The sequence below is a fragment of the Delphinapterus leucas genome, chromosome 3 (assembly GCF_059928025.1).
Source record: "Delphinapterus leucas isolate spDelLeu-1000000601 "Yukka" chromosome 3, BTC_Dleu_Yukka2, whole genome shotgun sequence".
Lineage (NCBI taxonomy): Eukaryota > Metazoa > Chordata > Mammalia > Artiodactyla > Monodontidae > Delphinapterus > Delphinapterus leucas.
Genome location: NC_143131.1, coordinates 144843119 through 144855681, shown reverse-complemented (window position 1 = coordinate 144855681; position 12563 = coordinate 144843119). Strand labels below are relative to the sequence as shown.

Here is a 12563-nt window from a genome sequence, read left to right as displayed (position 1 = left end):
GATAAGGTAGCAATGAAGAAAAGCAACTGGGGAAGGAGCTAACGATGAACACATGCCTGGAGCGAGGAGCCCGGGGATGACCCCATTCATGGGGAATAGGTGGGTGCATGCCACAGGGATGCCTCAATAAGGGAATCCATTAGGGCAGGAAAATCACACAACAGGCAAGCCTCGGAAGACATGAGGCCACCAAACACAACTGTCAGGTTGTAATCCAGAAAGGACCTGGGTGCGCTTCTCCTTCGGACATTGTATACCATCAGTACTGGGAGTGTATCTTTTGCACACCTGCTCCCAGGACATCTTCTGAGCCAGCTGGTGCCCATACCATTGCGGGAAGTGCTGACCTGAGGGGAAGCACGATGCCCTTCATCCCATGTACTGTGCCCTTCACAGGTTCCCAAGCTTCACAGACTTTTCCTCCTCCTTAAAAGGCAGCAGATTCCAGACAACCATCAAACACTCGATCCAGGGCTGCGGCTTCTACTCCCCCACCCCAGCTGGTTGGATATGGTGTCTTTCTCCATCTGAACTCCTCACCTGATTTCTTTACAGGCTCCTTGCAGGGGGGCAGCTGGTCACCAGCCTTCCTGGGACTAGAGAGCTGCCACCAGTCCCTGGGCGGGGAGCACACCCACACACCCTCTCACACTGAGATCATCACAGCTAACTAGTCTCTTTCCTCTTAGAACCACCTTTTCCAAAGTGATTGGCACATCCAATAGATGTTTCTTCAAGAAATAAATTTGAGAAATTCAACAGGTCTGTTTACTGTGGAACAGCTCAGTGCCTTGGCTACTGAGTTAATGTGCACTGGAAGTCTCCAACAGGGATTATGGCATGCAGGGGCTTCCCAAGGTAGTTAACCTCGAAACCCTCTTCCATAGAGCATCTGGTGGGATTAGAGCTCCACGGAACATTTTTTGAGAAGGCACTGCTTGAAAGGATGCCACTCGTTCTTTCATTCAGCCAGCACTTACTGCGATGAGGCCAGTGGCTGGATGGTGCAGTGGGCACAGCCTGGGCTTGAGATTGTAGTGATCTGTGTGTTGCAACCTCTGCTCTGCCTCTTTCTTGATGTGTGACTTCACCTCTCTAAGCCTCAGCACTTCCATCTTAAAATTGGGTGGTAATGCTGCCTACCTCACAGGGTTGTAATAAAAAGTTCATCCCATGAACTACTGTACGGAAGTTATTTACAGTGCTTGACACAGAGTAAACGCCCAGTTAATGGCAGTCATTGTCACCATCATCATCATCGCTTTTATGACATGAAGATGAGGAAGATGCAGAAATGTGTTTAGTGCAAGGCAGCATATAATAAGGATACCTCAGACAGCTGGAATGACATAGGAATAGAGGGCAAAGATCTCTTAAAGGATGAGCGTTGGAGTGGGCTTTGCAGGATTGTAGACGATGTTGGCAGGAAGGGCTGTGAATGTGGCAGAGAACCCGAGGAAGAGGAAACATGAAGGAGGATGCTCACCAAGGCAACGCAATTCAGGTGAGCTGGTGGGGGTGGGGGGTGGGGGTTGCCTGGAGAACAGGTGAGGGGGAGGAAGGAGTTGGAGGAAGTGGCTGGAACATTTGATGGAAGGCCAGAGCAAGGAGGGCCTGGAATGCAGGAGACAGGGTTTGGGCTTTATTTGGTGAGGATTAGAGAACCAGTGAACAATGGGAGGGTAAGGTCTGCATGGATTTTAAGGAAAAGCACTTTGGAATCTGCTGCCTTTTAGAAGGCACTTAGGTACCTGTTTTAAGGAAAACTGTTTGGCGGCCAGACATGGTACAGAATGAGAGGCAGAAATGCGGCAAGGCCGGAGAGAGGGCACGGAGCCCAGTTAGGCGGAGCACCAGGTGAGAAGGGGGCTGAGCGGACAGGAGGGCGAGACCTGGAGGTACTGCTAAGGCAAACTTGGCAGGACTTAGACACACCTTCCTAAACTGGGAGTGACTACTGAATGTTGCCAGGAACCTGTTGTGGAAACCAGTGCTTATTCCACTGGCAGAAGCATCTGGAGTGACTGGGCCCAGAAAACGGTCCTTATCCTTCCAGTTTGACGGGATTTTCAATGAAAATGCTTGGTCAGTGGCCCTCGCGTTTGACACAGGTGGCTCACTCCCTGCATGCTGGGGAAAGCCTCCCATTCCATCCCCACAGCAGGTCTGCGGGGCCTCCCTACGTATGGGCCTTGGGCTCTACTTGCTGTCAACCCTGATGCATGGCCAAGTCTGACACTTGGCGGGGTAGGCTCTCTCTCAGCTATTCAGATCTTCCGAGTCATCCCAGAAGCAGAAGTGCTGGACAGAGGTGGGTGTCCCGTTGGGGCAGGTGGGAGGGAGGGGGCCTTTGGACACACCTTGAGGGGGCTCTTCGGTACAGAAATAGAATCCTTACTATTTCCTGTTGAGAAAGGAACCACGCTGATACACAGCAAGAAAGTGCATTTTAATCTTGGCCTCGGGCAGGAAAGTGTGATAGAATACTGACCAAATCCGATCTGCCAGCTCATTCAGGGTACAAGAATAAAAGTCCCCAGCCTACCGTCAAGCCTCTGAATGAAGTCCAGGCAGACGGAACAAGGATATCATTATGGAAAAATGGGCTGGGGATTAGGGATGCTGGCATGAGTTTCCAGCCTCATTTTTTACCTTTTTGAAATCCCCACTCCTTTGATATTCACACAGCATCATGTCGAAGAAGATTGGGATGGTGGCTTTCCGGAGCTCAGCCTCAGGGATAAGTGTCATCTCTAATATAGGTCCCACCATGCCTGGGATGAAGCAGATTTTGTTCTGGCCTGAAAGAGAAGAGGGACATGGACCCATGAGACAGTTTTCATGATGCACAGGTTCTCAGACCATGCCTGGGGAAAGAAAAAAAGGGAGGCAAAATTGTAAAAGCAATAGTTAACACTGATATAGTTGTTTACCAGGATCCAGGCACCATTTTGGACACTTCACGTACATCCACTCTTGTAAGAGACATGTGCATCTTCCAAAACAAGCTCCGTTGTTAAGGATAATAACCCAGGCGTGTGGAAAGCACGTCGCTGTTCATAAGGGTTTTCACCTGCATCATCTCCTTTGCAAATAGGGCCCTGACGGAATATGCTAGTGATGGCAAATCAGAGGGATACTTGAAACTATGTCTGTCTGCAACACAAGCCGTGTTTCTGAGATTTGGAAAACATGCTTTTACCAACTGTTTCATGAAAACAAGAAAAGCAAACTTTGCTGCCAAGAACCTGCTATAAAAGTATGGTCAGTGTAATAGCGGGAGTTAAAACATCGCTTACGGTCAGATAAACTACAAGTTCTTGTTTCTTCAGCCTCATTTCAAGACATTCCTGCGTCCCCTCCCCTGGCTCTTGGCATTCTTGCCACACTGGCCTGGTTGCACTGTCACAAGCTCACCTTGTTTCCTCACTGCCAGACCCGTGCACACACGGCTCCTTTGTTGGTAATATTTTCCCCTGCCTTTTCCCCAACATCTGCCCATTACCACCTGGCTTCTCATGGATGGATAGGCTGAGAAAAGCCCTACTGCATGCCCACCCCACTGCCAGCTATGTCAGATACTGCACTGGTTGGTGGTCTGTCTTCTTAGTCAACTTGGCAATGATGGCTTCATTTGATAAACGTCTGCCTCCCCCCCACAGAGAGCTTTGTGAGAGTAGAGATCATGTCTGTTCTTATTGTTGTATCTGCAGCACTGAGCATAGAACATATTAGATCCTCAGTAAATGTCTGCTGAATGAGGAAATAAATTTGTCTAGCTCCTACACTCACTGGCTATGTGACTTGGATATGTGTCTTATAAAAATGCAATCACAATGCCCACCTGTTGAGAAGACCATGTGAAAATATGTCTGTGTATACTTAGCCCAGAGCCCGGGAGAATCGGCACCGAGAGGGAGGGGTAGTGTTGCCCAGTGGTTAAGGGCACTGATTCTGGATGTAGCTTGCCTGAATTATGTAAATGGATTCTGCCAACAACTAGCTATGTGATGTTGGGCAAGTTGACGCCTTGAGGCCTCCGTGTCCTCCTCTGTAACGGGAGAGAATAACAGTATTTATTTCATAGGGTTGTTGTGAAGAATAAATGAATTATTATTTATCAAGCACCCTGGACGGTGCTTGGCACGTGGCACACTTCATATAGTGTTAGCTATTGCTGCTGTCACGTTTGGCCAAAACGAACCGTGAAGGGCAGCCTTGTTGAGCAGAACGGATCAGACTCCTCAGAATACACACATCAGATGTGGCAGAGGAGGGGAAAAGAGAGGGGCACTTAAGAGTTGCGGGGATTTCCTAGGGAGCATGGGCAAGGCTATCCCAGCAACCCTGTCACTGAGCTGACACCCAGGTGTTTCAGCAGCAGCTGCGTCTTTCTTTTCCTGAGTTTCAGAACCTAAGAAGCCCATCCTGGTTTTCCCCATTGTCAGGATGCACACCGGTGGTCTCCACCTCGGGGAGAGAACTCCTAGGGTGCAGAACCTCAGGCGGTGCGGCGCACAGCCCGGCGCCGCGGCTTTCGAATAAAGCTGAGAAAAGGAGCCAAGAGGGAAGGCGGCAAGAAAATGAATTTTAATTCAGCCTAAATGAGGCTTAAGGTTGGAGTGAGTATTTCCCCAGAATTCGGATAAAAAAGGCATCATCCTCGGAATATCTTCGGCTAGTGAGAATGAAATGATGACGGCTGGCAGAGAGTTGAGTGAGACATAAAGACACTTAACCAGGATATCAGCTTCATTATAGGATGTATTTGGATTGTCCTTCACATTGATCCAAACAGAAAAAAAGGGGAAAAAAAAAACGAGCTTTCCTGAAGGTTTATAGTAACTGCTAATCTAGGTTTCTGATTTAGTCCTTCAAGATCCTTTAAACCCTCAGTGGGGTTTTAAAATTCAAAGTCGACTGCAATAGTAAGTAGAGGGTAAATGAGAAACTGTCAGATAAGCCACCATGGAATGGAGAAATTGCTTATACAACAAAGGCCTTTAGAATACTGGAGGGCATCGGGTCTGATAAGGATATATTTAAGATGGTTTAAAATCAAGAGCGGACATGCCATAGACCAGGGACTTCTTAGACACTTTGGACCTGCATTCAGTGGAAGAGATGTTTGGAAGAATAGGGAAAGAGGAGAGAAAGAGATGCTGCTCCCTAAATGCAGCGTGATTTCAACGGCACTTACAATGCTCCAGAAAGAAATTTTATTCATTTACATCAAAAATGTAATTTCAGCACATTGGATTTTGTGTTCAAGTAATCTGAATGTGTGCCTTTATAATCATAGATGCCCACACATGCACACAAACACAGAGAACATATTTGTGGCTAAGTGAATGCAAACTCATTTGGGAAAAAAAAAAAAATTCCTCATTCGAGGGACACGTCTGCTGCTGTTTTCGAAAAAAGGCAAGGAAGGGAATGGGCGAGAGGGTCTTTTTCACATAATGGAAGCTGACTCTCACTGGGAACAGATACAAAGTGCCTATAAGCCAGCAGGATAAATCCAAATGCCGAGTTACACAGGCTTCAGGAAAGGATCTGGTGGTAATGAGAGCACAGGGAAGAGCTTAGGTGTGCGAGTGGAAAGCAGTCCCCTGTGCTCTCCGGCCTCAGTTTCCAGTCTGTGCAATGGCCTTGTCTATCACACCTCTCAGGAAGAGACTGTGAGATTGCAGGCCAAGGGTCTGAGGGCACTAAGAAGGCGACCTGGCAAAAAAGAAACAAAGAAAGAAAAAAGGAAGAAGGAAGGGAGGAGACAATCCCATGAACCAGGCTGAGAATGAAGGTGGGCAAGTCGCTCACCTCAGGGGGCTGACAGGGCACCAGGGGCACTCGAGCTGAGAGCGTGAGGCCCTGCGAGGGCTGGCACAGACCCTGAAATGAATGGGATGAGGGCAAGTTACCACCCCCTGGATTTCAGCGTCCCGCAAGCCTCTTGGGGACTCTGAAATAAAGCCGGGCTGCTCAGGAAAGACCACTCATTCACTTCAAAAGAGGAAGAAAGAACACAGATCTCTGCTCCACCTTCCCAGGCTCGGAAAATCTCCCTCCCAGCACTGCTCTAAGACAGGCGGTTGTTTCTCTCCTCGTGACCCAGAACGTGCCCGGTCCCGGCTTCCCTCCGGGCCCTGTAGAATCTCTGAGCCTGATAATCTGGGTCAAGTCCCCCCACTGCCGCTCCAGGCCGTGTGGCTTTGTGCCTGTCCCTTAGTGTCCCTGAGCCTCTGTTACCTCAGCTGTTAAGTGGAGATAATAACCATAATCCCTGTCTGGAAGAACTGTTGAGAAGCTTAAAACAGAGGGCCTTGTACAGGGTCTGGCTCATTAGAAAGCGGCTCAGGAAGTGTCGGTGCTGACTATGATGACGCTGAGCAGTGCAAGCTCGGCCTAGGCTGGGTTCTGGAAAAAGCAACGTGAGAACACCGGGTCCGACCTCATGGAGCCCGCTGGGGCTTTGCATGGAACTTCTCAGTCCAGTCAGTTTGTTTGTTCACCTCTAGAGTAAAGCGCTGGCATGGGAAGAAGGTCGGATTAGACGTATCTTATCTCCCATGGCTGACATTCACCACCCTCTAAACCCTTCTCTATCCTATCGAAACATGTTCTTATCTGTTCTCGAAGATGTCTGAAAAGCCCCAGTCTGATTATGTTGGTCTACAGCTTACAGTCCTTCCATGGGTCCCATTGCTCTGCAGGCCCATTTGGCCCGATGCTCCGTCTCCATACCCCAGCCTCCCTCCACTGGCTTGCCTCCTGTTCCTCCCGTTCGCCCTGCTTCCCCCTCCTCAGGCCTGCACACTGCCCCCTTCTGCCCACCATGCTCTTCCCTCCCTCTCCCTGACCCCATCACCGCCCTGAATCCTATCACCACCGCCTCCACAAGTAAATCTTACTCGTTCTCTATCCAGTATGGAAGCTACTTGGCTACATGTGTCTTTGAGCACTTGAAATAAGGCTACTCCGAGCTGAGATGTGCTGTAAGTGTGAAAAAAACCCACTAGATTTCCAAGAAAAGAGTTCTGGAAAACAAACTAAAAAGAGGTAACATATCTCAGTAATGTTTTATATTGGTTACATGTTGAAATGATAACACTTTGGAATATGGGGTTCAATAAAACATATTGTTAACACGAATTCCACCGCTTTTTAAATACTTTTAAAAAAAAATTTGGACACTAGAGAATTTGAATTTAGACAGGTGGCTCACATGCTAGTTCCTTAGGACAGCACTGCTTTGGAGCTCAGGGTTCTCCCCATTCCTCATCAAGGCCCCCTCAGCTCACTCACTAGGCAGGAGTTCTTTACACACTCTCTGGACGCCCCCAGCTTCTGCTCTACAGCTACGTCCCCTTGCAACCATAATTAAATAGCTCTGCAATTAGTTTGTTACTATTCAGTGCAAAGTCCCTGAGGCTGGGGGCTATGTCTCTAACTACAACTGTTTTCAGTTGTAGCCTCAGCTACAGGCATAGTGCCTGGCACTTACAGGGTACTTCTCTTCATTTTCTGTTGCTGCTATTATAAATCACCACAGACGGTGGCTTAATGCAGCACAGATTAATCTTATGCTTTTGGAGGTCAGAAGTCTGAAATGGGTTTCGCTGGGCTAAAGTCAGGTGTGAGCAGGGCTGAGTTCTTTCTGGAGGGTCTAAGGAGGAAATTGTTTCCTTCCCTTCTCCAGCTTCTAGAGGCCGCCCACATTCCCTGGTTCATGGTCCCTTCCTCCATCTTCAAGCCAACGGTGTTGCTCTTTCTAATCTTTCTCCGACTCCCCTGCCTCCTTTCCTGACTTATAAGGACACTGTAATTGCACTGTGTGCATGTGGATATTCCAGGATACTCTTACCATCTTCAAGATCCTTAATTACACCTAAAAAGTCTACTTTGCCATGTAAGGTCACTTATACACAGGTTCTGGGGGTTAGGACTTGGACATTTTTGGGGAGCTATTATTCTGCCTATCACAGTGCTCAATATTTGTTGTTAAATGAATCAATGAATGGGTGGATGGATGGATGCCTTTCTAATCCCATTTCCTATTTCTTCCCAGCAGCTTCTGCCCAACCCTAAGAAGTAAAGCTTGCTTAGGCTGGTTGCTCTCCTGGAATAGTTGCCCCTCCCCCATTCCCCTCTGTTTCAGTTCTGACCACCCTCGGGTCTAATTCAAGAGCCATTTACTCAAAAGAGCCATCCTCCTGTTTGCCTGAACTCCTGAGTCTCCACCACACATTTCACATTAAAGAACATGCTCTTACTTTGTTCTTTAAACTCTTAGTTTGTTCTACTCTCAGAGCTGGATGGTAGGCTCTTCCAGGCAGGGCAGGGACTGTGCCTTATACTTTCCCAACTCTCCCGCCCTTCCCTGGAGCTTAGCACCAAGCTGGGCACCCCACAGATGCTTAAAAAGGAACGGGGCAGTTGCTCTCACAGCTCTGCCGGGAGTGACCTCCCCACGTGTGAGGCCATGATGCCAGCCGCTGGAATTTGTCTTTCTTTGCTATGAAGACTGTTAACGCAGCAGACCGGCATTAACCCAAGTGAATGTGGGATGGTTAAGTACAGTTATTTTGGCAAAACGTGCGTTGCTTCACTCTAAGCAGAAATCAAATGTTATGATGCTACGTTATCAGGAAAAGTACATTATATTTGGCATCATCCCAGGATTCAAAGACTCAAATGGCATTAACCCTTTAGTGGCTGGGTCCTAGTACCAACATATGGTCCTTCTCTCCATAAAGACCTCCCTGCATGTGCCCTGTCTCACAAAAGCACGCTCACACACACACACACACACACACACACACAATGTCTAGACTTTTCCCTGAATAATCTTCCAGCCTGAGATTGTCTTTGCAATTAGCTATCTTATAACCACAGGGTTGCTCAAATCTCTCCTGATGAGAAAAAGATGATGATACTGGTGATCATGGTGATGATGCCCTGACTGCACTGGGCATTAAAACAAAAGTTTAAAACTTCACATGCATTATGATTCACTTATTATCAGCAGTCTTTGAAAAACGCAGTTGGCTATTTCATACTCTTGGAAAGTAGTCTGCATATTCTGAAACAAATTATTAGTAAGAACATTGGACTTGAGGTCAAGAGTCTAGCTCTTTTGCCTCAGCTGAGTCACTGATTTGTTGTTGACCTTGGGAATGTCCTTGTGCCTCTCTGGGCCTCAGTGACCTCACCTGTAAAATCAAGGCATTGAATTAGATGATGTATGTATCAGATAGGGATGTAGCAGAAATCTGATCACCACGGCTAAACTGAATAAGTTCTGCTTTAGTTTTCTTCCTTAACAAGAAGCCAGAGATGGTCAGTCCAGAGCTGCTCCTCCATCCTTAGGGTGTGACTCTTGTCTTCATGGCTTCAAGGTGGCTACCACACCTCCAGGCATCTTACTGTTTCCCAGAAAGGAAGAGGGGGAAAGACTATGGGCAAAAAATGTGTTGTGCTCATTGAATTTGTCCCCCTTCCTTTTACTTTAATTGGGAAAAAAATGTTTTCCTGAAGCCCCAGGAAGTTTATTTCTTCTGATTCTCATTGGCTAGAGTGGGGTCACATGGCCATCACCTGCTATAAGTCATTGTTAACTGAGCAAATTGTGACCATGAAAAAAGAAAAATCAGGGATCACTCGGCCAGGAAGAAGGATGGAATGGCTATTGTGTGGGCGCTCAGCCTCGTCTGCCACAAACGGCTTCTAAGTTTCACTCTGTCTTGGATATCCCACGAATTGCACTTTAAAACCCACCATTACCCGAGGCAGTGTTCGCACTACACGGGGCCCTCCTGTACACAGCGCTTAGTCCTGGTGTGCATTAGCAGGTTAACCTCATTAGCACGCTAGAGAAAGTGCGCTAACGGCGTCATCTGGCAGAACGCCGGGTAGGGTGGGTATGGGGAACCACCCATTCCCCCTGCCTCCCCTTATCCCTGAAGGAGATAGGCAAAGAGAGGGCAGCCATGTAACTAATTAGCAGCAGGAAAACCCCTTCAGGCTGATATACCTTCCTCTTCCTTGGAGCCTCTGCCATCCTCGCCAGCAGCATCCTTTACTTTTTGTTTTCTGCTGTGGACATCTGTGCCTTTGTTTGACCTCTCATAACTCCATGAACGTTTTACTTCGGGAAATTCTGCCTCCCTTGACGGATGTAGGCTTGGTGGGGGCATTGATGGAGAGGTCATCCAAGGAAGGCCAATAGAATGGTGTCCCCTGGAGACTGGACCTTTAGCAGAGTGATGCTGGGATGGAACATTCTGAAGGCAATGTCACACCACCTGTCGTGGATCCTTGAGTGTCTCTGGCCCTACCCTTCGTAGCCCATTCCCCCTTCCCCTTCCCATAAGTACCTTCCCTGATTAAGGCAGCCACAGTCAGCATCTCTTTCTTGCAACCCCCAAACCCTAACAAGTATATCTTTTAATTACATTAATTCATCCTACAGGTACTTGAATACATCAAGAAGTTTGTGATGCTTCTGGACAAACACTCGTGCCAGGGTACTTGTCCTGAATCTAACTCTAACCCACTCCAGGATCTCGTACACACCTCTTTGTCTCTCTGTGCCTTAGTTTCCTCATTGGTAAAATGGTGGGTTGGACCAGACCTGTAGCTTCAAACTATCCTCTGAAGTACTTCAGGATTTCTCCCCAGAAAATCCACAGGCGTCTACATGGGAGCTCAGGAGAGGCCCATTATAATGGGCTCTGGGCCCCCCACTCGACTTCAATTAGAATAGCTTGGCTTTCATCCAATTTCTGTGTTGAGCAGGATATTTTTTTTATTGGTCCTCAGCTAAAAATAAACGTTTGAAAAATGCTGGACAATATGATCTCTAAAGGGCCCTTCCAGTTCTGATGTTCTGTGATTCTAAGCAGGTGGAATATTTGGTAACATCTTTTCATTCATCAGCATAATTGGGAACACAGGAACGCCTGCCAAAACATAATCTATATCTAAATAAAATCTTCTGTGTGCAAAACAACGGCAATGAAGGACATTCAGAAAAGAGCAGGCTGTGTGGAAGAACTAGAAACAAACAAAGCACAGATCCCTGCTTTGCAATTCTGGCAAAGCTTGATATGTAGATCTGGGAAAGGAAGCCCACCAGGGCTTTACCTCCTCTTTGCTGTTGTAAAGCAAAGAATGCAAACTCATATGCAAACCGAATCTGGGCCCCACGTTTCACTGGACATATTCAATGTTTTAAAAACTTTCAATTAGTTATCACCAATATTCATAAATTGGAAAATGCATTTAAAAATGATGTTTCCTGGCTTCTTTTGAAAAAACGGAAGATGTGACAATGTCGGCCTTGCATTGTAAAAGGACGGCGGTCAACCAGAGCAGGACAGCAACTGTCCCTTTTAGCTGGGGCACATCTGCTTCACTCTGCTGCAGGCCCACCTACTCCTTCCTATAATCCTGACCCCTGAGGCCAGATGCTGGCTACCAGGTAGGCCTTCACTTGCACTATGCTTTTTTGTTTTTCCCTATTGCAGGGTAATGGTGAATGAAACATAAAGTATTTCTTACATCCCTGTCATTATCCAAAGTGGAAAAACAAAAGATAGAGTGAGAAAGGCATGCTGTTCTAGAAAAACAGGGCAGAGATGGTATTTATTTATGATAGTGGCTTACAAATGGGGGTAATTCTGTATACACACACACACACACACACACACACACACACACACACGACATTTGGCAACGTCTAGAGACTTTTTTTGGTTAACCCAACTAAGGAGGATCTGGTGGGTAGGCATCTGGTGGCTAGAGGTCAGGGATGCTACTAAGTATCCTACAATACATAGGGCAGCCACCACAACAAAGAATTATCCAACCCCAAATGTTGACAGTACCCTGCTTTATGGATTTCTGTGGGTTTAACATACATCAGTCCCTTCACTCTTTTACATTACCTGCCTGGGCACTGCCCGGGCCCTGCCCTTCAGGCCTTAGTGACACAGGCCTGGCTTTGATGACTACTGAGCTAGAACAGGAAAATTAGGCTCCCTCCTGATGGCACGAGGGTGAAAATAATGATAAAAACTCTGACATGGGTGTGGCCTCCATGGCCTCACTCTCCCAGTATTTGTTCTCATGATCCTCATAAGCACCCTGGGAGAAGATGCTGTTTCCCCAGGTTAGGCCCAGTGTCACTCAGTCCCCTGGCTTTGGGCCTCATAGAATGTAAATGACGGGGCAAGGCCCCAGGCAGAGATGTAGAGTCTGTTCTGGGCCTGGTTCCCCAGCTCTCACTTTGATTTTGTGAGCCAGTCCACAACCCTCCTGTTACCAGTATGTGCTCTTGGCCTGAGTTGAGCTGCTGCCAGCAAACACAAAACCCAGGCTGATATCCACTGTGCTTTCCCCACAACGAACGGGCCTTGCTGGAAAGGGTGAGGAACGGCTGTCCAGGAAATCAGATGGGAACTGAAAGACACTAAGATGTCTGGGGAGGCAAGAAGCAAAGTCAGGGGAGGTGATATAGGCTGAATCTAAGAGATGGGCACAGCACTGCAAGTGCTCGACTG

The 12563-nt window shown here is 47.6% G+C and overlaps 1 protein-coding gene across 2 annotated transcripts in view; it reads right to left on the bottom strand.

The window, feature by feature from the left end:
* Window positions 1-12563, bottom strand: part of DOCK2 (dedicator of cytokinesis 2) — a 406045-nt gene that overhangs the window by 60642 nt on the left and 332840 nt on the right. For both annotated transcript variants that reach the window (XM_022595138.2, XM_022595139.3), the window contains exon 33: window positions 2653-2801. In XM_022595138.2, coding sequence (XP_022450846.1) covers window positions 2653-2801 — 149 coding nt within the window. The remainder of the gene's footprint in view (window positions 1-2652; window positions 2802-12563) is intronic.